Source organism: Cyrtonyx montezumae, unplaced genomic scaffold (genome assembly GCF_038088225.1).
Source record: "Cyrtonyx montezumae isolate F1298 unplaced genomic scaffold, pur_monq_1.0 scaffold_15, whole genome shotgun sequence".
Classification (NCBI taxonomy): Eukaryota; Metazoa; Chordata; class Aves; order Galliformes; family Odontophoridae; genus Cyrtonyx; species Cyrtonyx montezumae.
Window position 1 is genome coordinate 8425293 of NW_027071881.1, and position 14604 is coordinate 8439896.

At 38.1% G+C, this 14604-nt stretch overlaps 1 protein-coding gene across 3 annotated transcripts in view; it reads left to right on the forward strand.

Moving 5' to 3' along the window:
• Nucleotides 1-14604, forward strand: part of USP32 (ubiquitin specific peptidase 32) — a 59034-nt gene that overhangs the window by 16715 nt on the left and 27715 nt on the right. For all 3 annotated transcript variants that reach the window (XM_065732062.1, XM_065732063.1, XM_065732064.1), the window contains exons 3-8: nucleotides 2524-2629; nucleotides 2898-3016; nucleotides 5164-5323; nucleotides 13308-13439; nucleotides 13795-13902; nucleotides 14486-14601. In XM_065732062.1, coding sequence (XP_065588134.1) covers nucleotides 2524-2629; nucleotides 2898-3016; nucleotides 5164-5323; nucleotides 13308-13439; nucleotides 13795-13902; nucleotides 14486-14601 — 741 coding nt within the window. The remainder of the gene's footprint in view (nucleotides 1-2523; nucleotides 2630-2897; nucleotides 3017-5163; nucleotides 5324-13307; nucleotides 13440-13794; nucleotides 13903-14485; nucleotides 14602-14604) is intronic.

Sequence of the window (14604 nt, forward strand, 5' to 3'; positions counted from 1 at the left end):
GCTCTTTGAGGCTGAAGTACTTGAGGAAACACAAATCTAACTTACTGCTGTGAATAGATGTTTCTGAAATTCATCTTTGAACCTCAGTTCATTTTTTGAGTAACTCAAAGGAGATACAAGCCAGCCTCTTTGGTTATGGAAGTCATTTAACATCCAGCGTTTTTGGGGGAATTTTCAGCTGCAGGTTTGAAGCCTCACTGCAGTCTTACTGCATGTATTTACAGCAGTTCGTATGCTCAGAAATCTCTGGAAAAGGTCAAATTACCAGTGTGGTGATTCTTAAGTACTTTCTTATGGAACTTAATAGAAACGATTAAGCTTCTAAGAGAGATGATTTTTTTTTATATTAATGACAAATAGTGATCAGCTGATCACGTCAAAAGTAATCTTTGAACAATTTAGGAAGATTGTGTTTTCTCTTAAGTCATTTTTCAGTATAAAGAAGAACTTTTTGGTATCAAAATGTGTTAGATTTTACTTTACTGGTCTAAAATTCAAGTTAAATTCTGGTCTATCAGATACTTAACTGATACAATGCCTTAGAGTGAATGTAGAAAATTTTGCTTGTCTTGTCTTGGATAAACTGTTTCCTGATGTGTATACCTGAATGAGTGAGATAGTAACAATATTCTTGTTTTGGGAGATGTGACACTCAGGTTTTGCAAAGGGATTTCAGTCTGTTAAGAATTGATTTTTCTCCTTAATGCACTTCATTGTAGTGGGCTTGTCAGGCTCCTCTGAAAGACACAACTGATGATAGATTGCACTTGATTACATAGAATGTCCTGCACAGTTATGGTTGGATATAGATGTTCTCTTGTAGCATTTGAAATGTGATTTGTGCAGTTATTTCGTAGCAGTTTCACAGTCAGCTTAATTCCAGCTGCTTATTCTTGCCTAGGGGTCAACTCTTTGAGTGAACTGGATTAGTGAAACCTGGTGACAAAAACGGTTATTTCAAGTCCAAATTTGTTCCCTGATTTCATTCACAGTCCCACTACATGAATGCTTGTTTTGGCATAGATATAGGAAGTGGGATGTGGGAGTTGTTGGGCAGGGAAAGGTGCTGGGTTAAACCAGTGATAAAGCTGCAGTGTTGAGAGGCAGAAGAGGAAAAGTACTAATTCTAATTGTACTTAAATGTAGTTGGTAATTCATTCATTTTATTTGTGGCTAAGGATTATTTCTGTATATTTTTTGTAAAATAAATTTAGTATTTACAGTGATGTGGTCAGTGGATGCATCCAGTAGCTTTGTGATCTCAGTTCTGTTTATGAGAGGTCCTAATACCTGTGGGTTTGGTCCAGTGGTTTTCAAATGGTTATCTCTGCTCTTCTGGAGGTTCAGAGAGTAGTGGCTGTCTGCAGTAACTCAGAAGCCCCTCTGAACTCTGCTACTGCTATTTGGCTAAGTTGTGACATAAAGAATATGCTTTTACTGGAGGAAATAATGAAAAAACAGTACATAACTTCATGTACACATCCTGTTTGTAATATTCATTTAGAATGTAATATAAAGCAAAGCAAATAGTATTTAATGTGTACATAATGCTTTTAATAATAAAGTTGAGCTCGGTTTCTTTATTTTGCCCTCTCTCTTTTTTTTTTAATATATCTTATTTAAACTAAAGGTCAGCACATAAATCTGCTATCCAAACTGTGATCAGTGACAAATCACTTTGTTCTGGCCTTTCACAGTAATAGTTCCCTTCAGCTACACTTAATACTTTCTCTTTCTGGTTAGATGCCCTGTGTGATACCTATGAGAAAATCATACTAAAAAATCATACTAAGTGCTGAAATAATTCTTCTATTTAAGAATAATGTGTAAGTTCTGACTGCATTATTTTCTAATACCTCAAGTAGATTTCTCTCTTGTAATACTGAAGAGGTACTGGTGCTTGTGGGGATATCTTAGTATTTAAAGGAGTGCAAGTTGGAAGAGCAGTACAACAACAGATACAAATGCTAATGTTAGCAGAATAGTGTACTAACTTGGAGTGGTCACTGTAGCACAAACAGTTAAAAACCTGGTTGTTTTTTTCCTGTCGTGTATCTACAAATCATTGATTTTTGATGGTTTACTGAAAGCACATCTCCACTGATTGGGTAATGAAGATTATATTGCTCCAACAACCTGTTGGTAGTTCTGAGGTTGTCATACCCCAGTCTGGAGGAGAGTCCACCTTTATTATTTGGATAAAGAAGAGTAGAGAAATGGTATCTGTGATTGAACGATAAGCTATCTTCTCTGCAGGATTGTAGCTTTTTTTATTTTTTATTTTTTAATCTTTCTGTTGAAGATAAAATATCCATCTATCACTAATTGAAAGACCTTCAAAAGGCAACTTTATAACTGAAATCTCTACAAAGGTGTATCAGAATTAATATGAAAAGTGGTTAGCTGACTGTGAGGTGATTAACTGAAAAAAACAAAAACCCACATGCAAAATAAAGCCCCACTGTAACTTCTTGCTTTCAACTCTCTTAATTTTGTGGTTTAATGTCTGCTTTATTCTCCTAGGTTATCTACTGTTCATTTGGAGGAATATCCAAAGGGCTGCACTTCAATAACTTGATAGTTGGATTAGTTCTACTCACTAGAGGCAAAGAGGAGGAGAAAGCAAAGTGTAAGTAATGCAACCTTTAAAAAAAATAATAACAGCAGTACAGTGTGTGTAGAATGTACTGTGTTCCTTTGTATTAGTGGGCAGTGGTAAAAGAAAAGGGAAATATTTCTCAATCTAAACCTTATTGAGCTGCACTGGAATTGAATCGACACAAGTTTTTAGTGCTGTAGTTGTATTGGTTTTGTCACTCTTAGCTATTTCTGAAACTGGTATTTGAAAAGTATAGCTGCAGTAGTTGCTTAAACAAACACTTTTTCTTCTTTCTCAGACATTTTCAGTCTCTTTTCTAATGAATCTGGGAGTTATGTGGTTCGTGATGAGATGGAGAAGATGCTGCATGTGGTTGATGGGAAAGTCCCAGAGTCTCTCAAGAAATGTTTCTCTGAGGTATTTCATACAAGTTTTTTCTATTGCATTAAAAAAGTGAATAGTGCATTGGGCAATAATAATTGGACTCCTAATAGAGGAGCTTAAATTTTGGATTACCTTATTACCTTACGTTGTATGGTACTGTGTTTAGGATAACTTTTGTGTGCTGTGAGGCTTGTGACCAGCACTGGCTGAGGCAAACTTGTTTAATCTGTCAAGGTGTATCATGTTGGATTTGTGGGCAGTGATTACATTCTTCATTCTTGACTGGAATCATAAATCATACGTATGCTGCAGTCCAGTTTTTGGAGCTGACCCACTTCAACATTTTCTATATTTATACCATGTTGATGGGAAATTGATGAATTATACCCTAAAAGTTAATTGCATACTGTCCAACAAATCTGGAAGTACTTTATGAATATCTTGCAGGCAGAGAAGTATCAATCTGATGTGATACTATTTTTCTGCTCAAGAAAATGCTCTATATTGATTATCTTTTAGAAGAAAAATAGTGTAATGACCCACTCAGCAGGATTTACTGACCTGTTAATCATACTAGGTCATTGCTGGAGAGCAAGAAAGTTTAATGTTCCTGTTGTGGGCCTTCCTTCCTGCCATATGGCAGATGAGTTTATGCTTTCCAGGGTGATGTTTATAGGTGCTCTTATTCTTTCTTTCAAAATTATTGTATGTGCTCATCTAGAAGTACGAACTCTGAAGTTTATCTCTTTTTGCTCATTTCTGTTTCTGAAATAAAGGAAATAAATGCAGCAATATCTGCATTGCTCTGGTTGCTTGAGTTCCACCATGGCTTATCTGTGATACATACGTGGTTCAAATGTTTGTTTGTTTTTCCCAAAGCTTTCCTTTCCATTGTCTTTCTTGTTGCTCCAATCAATTTGAATGACATGAAAGTGTCGTGAAACATAACATAGCCCTTCATCCATTTATGGAAAGCAGTGGAGGGAAAGAAGTAGCAGGAAAGCAGAATGGAAGAGGTAGTAAGAAAATGATGTTGTCTGATCCAAACTTCTGGATAATGTTTAAAAGGAGAGTAAGAAGGCAATTTGGTCTGCTCGTTATTTATAGAAGAGTGTAACACTAATATAGGAAGAGGAGGCATAGAAGATCAGTGTCTGGAATCTGAAATAATTCATTACAACAGGAATATGAAGCAAATAGTTCAGCAGCAATGGTGATTAACAGTTTTCTGCAGTTGGCAGTTGCTGTTAGTCCGTGGCCAAATGCAAGTTGTTGGGTTCCCTAGAAATGTAATTCAGTGATGTTTAATGGTCTGTGATATTAGGGAAGTTTAACCAGTCAATGTCTTCAAATGCTTTTTGGTTTGCAGACGCTTGTTATTTTCCCATAGTCATTAGAACCTCCAGATAACAAATTTGTATGATAGTAGGTTTGCTTTTATTTTCAGTATTTCTACATCGCCTACAAAACTAAGTCGTCTGATTACTATGGTTTCATGGCTGCATCTTGAAAACAGTTCAGCTAAATGTTTTAAACAACCTCTTGTCCATTTAAGGTCCATGGATCTATGGTTTTCATGTATTCCTGAACAGCCAATTCCATAAGATGTCCAGAAAGAGAAACTCGAGTTAGGAAATACTGGGAATGTCACAATTACATATATGCTACAAAGTGGTTTTTGGACAACAGAAGCATAAGTTTTGAATGCTGCTGCAGTGATTCTTCATACTATTAGTTATTCAGAACTCTAAACTTTCTTCTGTGTTAGGTGTATATGTACTTACACAGGTGTAACAGAATGCTTATGATTTTTTAGCATCAGCTATTCAGCACAAAAGAGCTTTTGTCTGTCACAATAAGCTCAAATTCATAAAAATAACTGCTGCTGTTCTGAGTTGTAAGAAACCATTTTTTGGCTAATCCCTATAAACTCAGGTTCAGAGTAAATGACTTTCCAAAGGCCATGTTGAGTAGGAGGCTGAAATGCAGAGAGAGCTGAGGAGTCTAATTTCCTTCTCTGCCTTATTTCAGGATGAAATGGGAAAGCAGGCATGGCTCCAAAAAAATAATCTTAGTGCTTATTTTTGTAGGAGATTATTGTTCTTACAGCTAGATGGTTCCTGTTTAATGAGGCTGAGAAAGGAGAGGAAAAAAAATCATGTTTTCTTGTTTTCTAATAGGGTGAAAAGGTAAACTATGAGAAGTTCAGGGTTTGGCTGTTGCACAACAAAGATGCTTTCACGTTTTCCCGTTGGCTGCTGTCTGGAGGTGTGTATGTGACACTCACTGATGATAGTGACACTCCTACCTTCTATCAAACCCTGGCTGGAGTCACACACTGTAAGTAAGAGATGGATGTTGTGCACATTTCTTAAAACTATTTCAGAGGTGAAAAACTGTAGCCTTGCTGCAGTTGTTCATTAAATCTTACTGCTCTGATTAGTTCTGTTCAGCAAACAGAACTTGTCTGCACTAACTTGTTCTCTGCTTTTTGTGCGGTGACATGTCAAACACTGTTATGGAAAAGGGCACCTTGAGTCATTATTTTTAAGGGAGAACAGCATTTAATAGCAGCATTTCCTATGGAAGATGCTTACTACAAGACAAAAAAACCGCACACAATTTCTCAACAAGTATATTGGTCTAGAGAGAGTTGACGTTAATGTAGGAGATGGTGTGTCATGAAACTGTTGAGAAAGTTTTGATGAGGATGTTTGCTTCAAAAATAAACATGCCCTCCTAATCTGTTTTCTACGGTAAAATAAGTAATAATCCTGATGTGTGAGGTAGTCAGAGAACTAAATGAAGTAAAGAGAAGCCCCCTCAGGATCTGCTTGTAGGAATGATCTCCAGAGAACAAATGCTTCCTTATGTCTATATTTTGATGTAAAAGAAGGAGCAGCTGTTTTTGTAGATGAAATGTAAAAACAAAAGGCTGGCAGATCAGATGTGATGTGCACGTATAATGTAAGCACACATTACAGTAAAGTGTCTAGGGGACTTGATATCCCTCAGGTAAAGGGTGTTTGCTATTGAGGTATCAGTGGCTTGAACAATCTGCTTGTGCTTTACGTGCTCAATTTCTTCTCTGGTGGAACCTGGCATTTTATTCCTTTAGTAGTTGAATTACATGTATAAAATTGCATGTGGTTTTTTCTTTTGGTTTTCAGTGTGAGCACTGCAATTATGTTTTGAACATCTAAAATGAAAATACATAATAGAATCAGAATTTATAGACAGGTAAATTTTTTGCATTACAAGAGAGACTGCAGTAGACATGGAGTCTTCAGAAAACCACTCCAAAGCCTGATAGGCAAGTTAGAGAAAGTGGTAAGCAAAGGACAAAAGGGAATAATTAAAAAACTTCTGAATTCTATAGACTGAATTCTATAGACTTTGTGGGTGCTTGGTGTTTTTATCTGGGAGATGTGCAAGCATTGTTGCTCCTTTATGCATTCTGGTTTGTATGGCTCTGTGATCTGTTGGAAAAGCGACCTCATCTTTAAAGCCTTGTTAAAAATGCAGAGTTTCAGATCTCTGCTGGGTGTTCCAACACTAACTGTATATTTTGGAGGAGAAAAAACAGCCCAAACCCTTGTATTAAGGGAAGAAAAAATAAAAATGTGTTGCTACACATGAGATGGGGCCACTGAGAAATGCAGTGTGTTGGGGCAGCTGGCACTGCTGTGCTTCACCAGCAGCTTACTTGAAGCTCTTGGATGCTTCTAATGAAGATAGAAGTGAACAAGAAGTTAAGTTCTCCTTTGTCAGGATTAAAAAGCTGAAATAAAAAGAAATATTTTTCAGTGTTTGAAGTGATTATTGAGTCTTCAAGTATGCAGCAAATCTAGGATCAAGGTCTTCATTTTGTTTAGGAGAATATGCTTACAATCAGTACTGAATTGGTAAAACATTTCAAGCTGTAGTGTCTGCAGGTTCAGTGTACTTGACCTCGACTGGAAAGCTTATGTTACAGGCTGTGTTTGGACTGCTAGATAAAATTAGATTGTCTTAGTACTTTTGTTATCTTACAACAAATGTTAACAGAAAAACCAATGTGTTTGCGCTGTGCTAAGCTTGGCTGCAGCTTGGTATCATTCAGAGGGCAGATGTGGAAAACTGAGGGCACTTGGAGATAGTGGGAAGACAAACTGGTGAACTGCCCACCCCTCCCAAAGCCTGGACAGATGCTTCTCATTGTGTCCAATAGTTTCCCATGGGACTTGAGGCAGTATAGGAATCTCACAACAGATGCAAAAGTAGGGATAATCTGAGTGCTTGTACACTTAGAAGTAATTGCAGTGAATGAGATATGAACACCTGGGACCTTGCATTTTTTTTTAAGTTCAGTATTTACAGTCTAGTTAAGTCGATCTAAAGAATGAGAAAGTAACCTCAACCTAGCTGAATGGGTAGAGCATAGGAGTTTCTTTTTTCTTTAGGCTTGTTTACAGCTCTTCTAATGAGGATAATAGTTGTCCTTTGGGAGAAAAAGGAACAGAAAGAATGTTGAATAAACCCAGACAAATGCTGTTTGCAGAACATACTGAGAGTGCAAGTTGAGAATTTCTACTCTCTGCTGAAAACTCAATAAGCTGTGTGGTGCAGTGTCAGTGTATCCCCACTGCTGGGGCTGTGTGCATTCTGTTAAACAACTGATGGGATGGGGAAAATTGGGGCAATAAAATAGGGAACATTATTAACATTGATTTAGAAACTGACAGTGAGCGTTGTACTGCAAGGCACCAGTGACTCCATTTACATTTGTTTAATGAGCCAGGCTGTCAGGGAAACAAAGGAATTCTAATTTTTCAGTTGTAAATAACATTTGTTTTGGAATGCAGATGACTTCAATTATTTTTCTCTACACATAATTAGAAATTAAACTTCAAAGATACAGGAAGTTACACACACTTGCTGCTTTTAATCAAATTTTGTTCCGTTTCACTTAAATCAAATATGTGAGTCACTTTGTTTAAAAGTTACCAAAATAACTTCAAGTTTTCTTGGTCCATTATTCCCCAGAAGTAGTTTAGTGGTTACACGTCTCCTCTGTGCAAGCAGTGATGAACTGGCACCCATTTGAATTGTCTCAGTTTTCCAGTGTGATCCCATACTTCTTAGTTTTGTTTATTTGATCATTGTATTGAATAGCACTGTAGTGGGACATGTAAATCAAAGATAATCCTGTCAGGGACTACTACTAATTCTAAATTTCTCTGCAGGAGAAAGTTTCCTGGAAATCATCGTATGTCCTTAATGATTACAAATTAAACACCTGATCTCTGGCTCACTAAAATCCAAACACAGTGATTCAGCAGCACAGCAGCTGTTTTCTGGTGCCCTGGCATGTGGGTGCTTGGTACTTGAGGGGCTCTGAGCCCATCCCACCTGCACAGTGGTGCTCCCTGCTGCTCATTTTAGCACATAGATGCAGAAGGGTTGAGGTCTTATGGCTTGGCAGGACATAATTCTTCTGATGCAGCATGAGTGGTGTTGCCTTTTTGCAGCTGTGTCTGTTTGGTGTATCCCATTGTCCCGTGCTGGATTTACATACTCAGGTTTTCTGTCCTTTTCCATGAGGAGATTCGCCTCACTGATCAGAGGTAGCATACTGACAAGCCGTGTAATTTGTCCTTCATTGTCATCCTATTCTTGTGTCACTCAGTTTGTACGGACATTTTAGTACTCTTCTGAGGGGACTGTCTTCTGTTGTCAGAAAAATTCATCAAAGCCCTCCTGCTTTTCTGATGGCTCTCACAGAGATTCAGTACAACAGTGTTTAATCAGGGTAATGACTATATTTTAGAACATAGCTATTGCTAACCTAACATAAGAAATGAGAGAAGCCCTGGATAACTAGATGGCATGATTGAAAAGCGAGAGTGAGCTTTTGAAACTAAAGTTGAAACCGAGTGCTGTGGAAGTAACCTCTTCTGTCAGAGAATTGCATGATGCACATGTAAATCTGTGCAGCACAGCGGGGCGATCACTTCACGTGGGCTGCTGGGATGTGTTTTTCTACCTCTCCAGTTTGCCATACCCCCCCTTGAAATACCATCTCTTAACGATGCATGGAAGGCTCCTGTGTAAGATGGTTCTGAAAATTCAGGTTTTGTTAAAGGTGCTTTTAGGAATACATTCTGTTCTCTACTGTTTTTTTGGGTATGTGATTATGTGAGCTTTGAGGCAAGGTGTCATGCTTTATGCCTCTGCAATGTGTGCTCAAATCCTTAAGGCAATGATATGTACTATATTCTGCTGGGTGAGTGTGTGGTTGGTAGCATCTGATGCACTGTAGCATCTTGGTTGAAGCTGTAGTATTCCCTTCTTTGTGTGTCCTCTAATCACAAATTAAAATATATATATACTAATTAAAGAAGCAAGGGGGGGGGGGAAGGAGGGTCAAAAAAAAAAAAAAGGTATTCCAGCAGAGCAGGCCAATAAGAAAAAGCCTCAGTGTCTCTTAAGCTGCATCTTGCCACTTTGTTATCCTCTTAGTTCCCAGGTTATTTTATGTCCTGCAAAGCAGCTCTCTGTGCCCCTGTTCCCAGAGTCTTCCACATGTTAATTTGAAAGTGGTGAGTACCCATGTTCAGGCAGGAGGCTGCCTGTGTTCACCACGCAGCCCCAGGCTCTGGCCAGGCTGGTGGCAAAGGGCAGTGCTGTGCCTGGGGACTGGGCTTTGCCTGCAGCCTGTCATGGTGAGCAGAGGAACGAGCAGAGTTTCAGGTAAAATGTTGAGAATATGGTATGCTTCTGCTGCTGTGAGCCAGAGAGGATTGTGCCATTAGGTAGGTAAAAATTAAATCGTTCATGGAATGTATTCAAATATATAGTTCATTCTGATGCTGTAAAGTATTGTAGTGAAAACTTAAATTTTTTTATTCCTAAGAATATTCACGACTTTGCTACCTGTATAATATTTAGGGAGTACGTTTCATGGTAATGGAATTAAAATGAAGAGTGCTTTATTTCTTTTCTTCTTAGTGTTGCTGACGTTGCAGCCTATCAATCGCAGAGTGGTGGCTGGTTTTAAATTAGCTTGTTTTGAGTAGGTGTGCAGTTCTTGCTGAAAAGCACTTGTTTACCTGTTCTTCCTTGGCTGTATGAAGACTCCAGTTAGATGTGTGCTTGCCCTTGTCTCATCCTTCCAGTCATGCTTGTCTGACAGCATCTTAGAGAACAGGACTAGAAGCTCTATTCTTGATCCTGCAGATATGAAAGTTTTTCATGTTTTAACAGATGAACAGCAAGAGGGAGATGAAACATCAGTTCACCATCACATGGTCACTTATGCTTAAATTTCACAGGTGCCTAATATGTGTTACCTTGAATAATAACACGTTTGATTGACAAAAATGAATGTTTGCTTAAAAAGCAATTCTGTTCTTATGTTTTGGAATATATTGTATTTATAAGATTAAGTAAGCATTTAAATCTTGACCCACTAAATGAAGGTCTACTTCGCACCTCCTGGTTTGGGCAGGCATTAGAAACACAAGTTTATGCTTTGGAAAGTTAAAATACTTTATGTAAAGCCACTTAAGGGGAAGAGCATTTTTTCATACCCATCAGTATAAGTTCATACACATTAGGATGGTAAGTAGTCTTTTATCATGCTTCATTTAAACTTCAGGATCAAATACGATTGTATGTATATACCCTAAGTGGCACAGGATTGCTCTTGGTTAAGGTGTAATGAGGAATGTGTGGTATGTATGCTGAGATTAATTTGTGACATTATGTGCAAAAAAAACACTGAAGAAATTACCTAACAGCTGGCTTCTCATCTTCAGACTTAAATGTTTACACATGCTATAATCCAGGAAGTCTCTGTGTTTTATGCAAGTGAGATTGGCCTACAATTTCTTGCTATTGAGAGAGAAAAATATTCTTTTGTTACATTTTTACTTCCAGTCTGAGTCATGTAAGTCTGTTCAGTGCAAAGAAATGCTCCTTACTCCTGTCAGTCTTACTTTCTAAAGTGTTTGGCTGCCTGGTTTAAAGCCATTCTCCTGTCCCTATCATTTCCCCCCCCCCCCAGTACAGTTCCTCCTGGCTGTCCTCCCCCTCAGGTTCTACCCTTCCTAGCAGTTCTGTGAATCTCTCCTTGTATTTAAGATTCTGTAAGTTGCTTTCACTTTTCATTTGTTATTTTAATTTTTGATTATTTCTCTTCTCAAAACTCCACAAATAAACTTTTTTGCACCTCCTGGAGAATGCTGATGCTGCAGTCCTAATATGGTACCTGCAGACTCTTTCAGTGTGGTAGCACACTGATCCCTGCAGAGGCAGTGAGATTGAGGGAAAGTGTGTTTTATCTGGCAGACTCTTTCTCACCTGTTGCTGTATTGACCGGTGTGAGACAGGAGTGTCACTGAGTCAGCACAGCACCGCCGTGTTTTGTGGCATGTACCAGCTGCCTTCCATCCCACCTGGCTGTTCTGCTTAGGCCCATGGAACTGTCTGCATCTGTGGCACATCTTAAGCATCTGTGATATTTCTATATGCTGATCTTCAAAGAAATAACTGTCCTGTTACTCCTTGAATTCTAGTAGAATTGTATTCCTTTATATGCGTAGATTAGTGTTTCCATATGTATTCCAACACAACCTAAAGTCAGCAGATGTCCATCCAGATGAGGGAACTGATCCAGCTGGAAAGGAGGAGGAGAGAAAAAACAAATCAGTTTTTTCTGCAGGATCAGTTCTATCATTTCACCATGTAAGAGCACAATAGCTGATAGTGGTGCAAGTGAGAGTTCTGCAGCGTGTGCCTGCACTAAGCAGAAGGTATGTTTTCCTGGTTCAGCCTGTAGTTACGTTTGAAGAACACGATGCTCAAACTGCAGCTTTTGTGTGAATGTTCTGCATGTCGGTGTCTCATTGTTTTGTGCCTGTGTTGTATAGAGGAGGAAGGCTTATTTTCACTGATATTGCTTTTCTAGTTGCTGCCTAAAAGTACAGCGAGATGTAAACCCTTCCTGCTCCTCAAGCCTGACTTCAGATGTTAATCTTTTATTAACAATTTCCAAACTTTCTTCTGATGAGTGTATGATGTTGCATAATGATGTGTGATGCATAATGCCCCCTGCCTGTTGGGTAGCTGCAGTTAGATCATGCTCATATTACCTAAGCTAGTATTTGAAATAAATTATTGCTATAAGTGACATAAATAGGAAAAATCAATACAATTTTAACTTGATGTGTGACTTTTTTGGTCTTTTCTTAAGCTTTACAGGATTATTATTGTTTCTGTAGACTAAACCAGGCCAAATAGCTCAAGTTAAACCTATTAGAAAGCTGGCATGGATTTAAAAGCTCAGAACCATCTGGGAATGGGATCACACGTAGTGGTTCTTAATATAGACAGCTTTGTCATTACATATCTATTAGAGAACCAATTAATTTGCGCTGACCTGAAGCAGTGTTGTGACACACTTGCATATGTAAAAAGGTTAGAAGTATTGTTGAGCAGAAACTTAATATCATATATATATATACATATATATATTTTCAGGAGTAAAACTACAGCTGACCTGTAAAACTTGAAGAAATTAGTCTTTGTATATGTCTTGAAAGAAAACTCAACTTTTCCCTCTGCCTATTTTTATTCACCATTCCCTAATGCCTTTTTACTCACTTTTTTTCCCTTTGTTTACATCAGATTGTGAGTTCCCTGGTATAAAGTCTCTTTTGAGTTCATGTAATCCCTCTGCCCTGTTGTCCAGGTTTCTAGGTGTGTCTCTAGTAAAAACAACAAAATAAAATGAAATGCTCAAGTAGTGTGTAAATGTCACATCGAAATTCAGCCTTGCTGATGTGTAAGTAGGCCCCAACTTTCATATAGGGATTTTTCAGGAGCACCCAAGTACTACATTTTTTTCCTCCTCCCATGACGTTTGTGGTTGCTTTTTTTAATGCTGCTTTACATCCATTGTAGTGAATTTAAATATTTGCTAACTTTGAAAGATGGTATTGCCATATATTCTACCTGGTCCATCCATTGAGAACATATGAAAATGAAGAGATTGCTGGAGCCTTTTGTAGCAAGCTAATTTCTGCACTTCTAAACACTCACTGCTTGTTGATCTCACACTCCTTGACGTTAAATAGTTAAAATTATTCTTCAGGTAAACCAAATAATTACAGATCTTTTATTCTATGGCTTCTATCTTTACCATTTATATGCATGAATCAAACAGGAGAAAAAAATAGCACTGTTTTCTTTGTGACAAAAGAGCACTAGATGTGGTTACTGCACATTTCTAACATGGTCCAGATTGTTACTGAAACTCCTTTTATTTGTGTTGGTTATACAGTGGAAGAATCTGACATCATTGATCTTGAGAAACGATACTGGCTGCTAAAAGCTCAATCGAGAACTGGACGCTTTGACTTAGAAACGTTTGCCCCCTTGGTTTCCCCTCCTATTCATCCATCTCTGAGTGAAGGTATGGAGCTTTGACAGAGCACACGAGGAAGCGGTGGTGGGGCTCTGGTGGTCTCCTGAAGTACAAATTTTTGAGCTTCATAAATGGGATTGTGGGTTGTTGTTTTTAATATTTTAAGCTTAAATTCATTTCACTGACTTGTGAATGTTGGAAATAAGAAATGATGCTGAAGAATCTGCGTTTGTTGTGAAACGTAGAATGACAAAGGGAAACAATACTTATTACCCTTACTGAAAATCAGTTCAAATGACAAATGTTTGTATTTGTCCTTGCAATGTGAACTGTTATAATTCACGTAGGTGCTGCTGTCAGCTGTTTCAGTCAGGTGCTGTAACAGATGCTTTGTGGTTTGCAGGTTTGTTTAATGCCTTTGATGAAAACCGAGACAATCACATAGATTTTAAAGAAATTTCCTGTGGGCTCTCAGCATGTTGCAGGGGACCCTTGGCAGAAAGACAGAAGTGTAAGTATGTGAAATATTAACTCTTAATTTTAGAGAACTACTTCAGTTTGAGCAAGTAAGCTTACTTGTTTTCACCTTAGAAATTTCTTCCACTTCAGTGTGTTCAGCAGTTAAAAAATAAGATGAAGTTTTAAGTAGGAAAACCTCCCTTTATAAAGCATGATGAAACTGAGTTCTGTGTACTTTCATAGCTGAATAGTGTGTTTTATCCTGTTTGCTGTTCAGCTTTCAGCTGGCTCCTAGTCTGCAAGGGTTGTTCTTCTGCTTTGGGGACAACCTTCCTTCCATACTTCTCCAAAGTCATATTGCTGGAACTTAAAGGCATTTATTGGGAATTTCTGAATGCACATGTGTTCCCTGCTAAGTCACATCAGAAAGCACAGCACAAAATTGCAGGAATCTAGATTACAGTTTATTAAACACAGCTGCTCCATTTCCTCACTACCACATGCATCCTGCCTCATCAAAACTGTCAGCACTATATCATGTTCTTGTGACTCTGCAGACTTCCATTCTGAAAGAGAAAAAAAAAAGTTGTTGAGTGGTTCTAATGCACAAAAGTAATTTCCTTTTTTTCCTTCAGTTTGCTTCAAGGTTTTTGACATTGACAGGGATGGTGTGCTGTCTCGCATGGAACTTGAAGAAATGGTGGTTGCACTTTTAGAGGTCTGGAAAGATAATCGTACTGATAAAATACCTGTA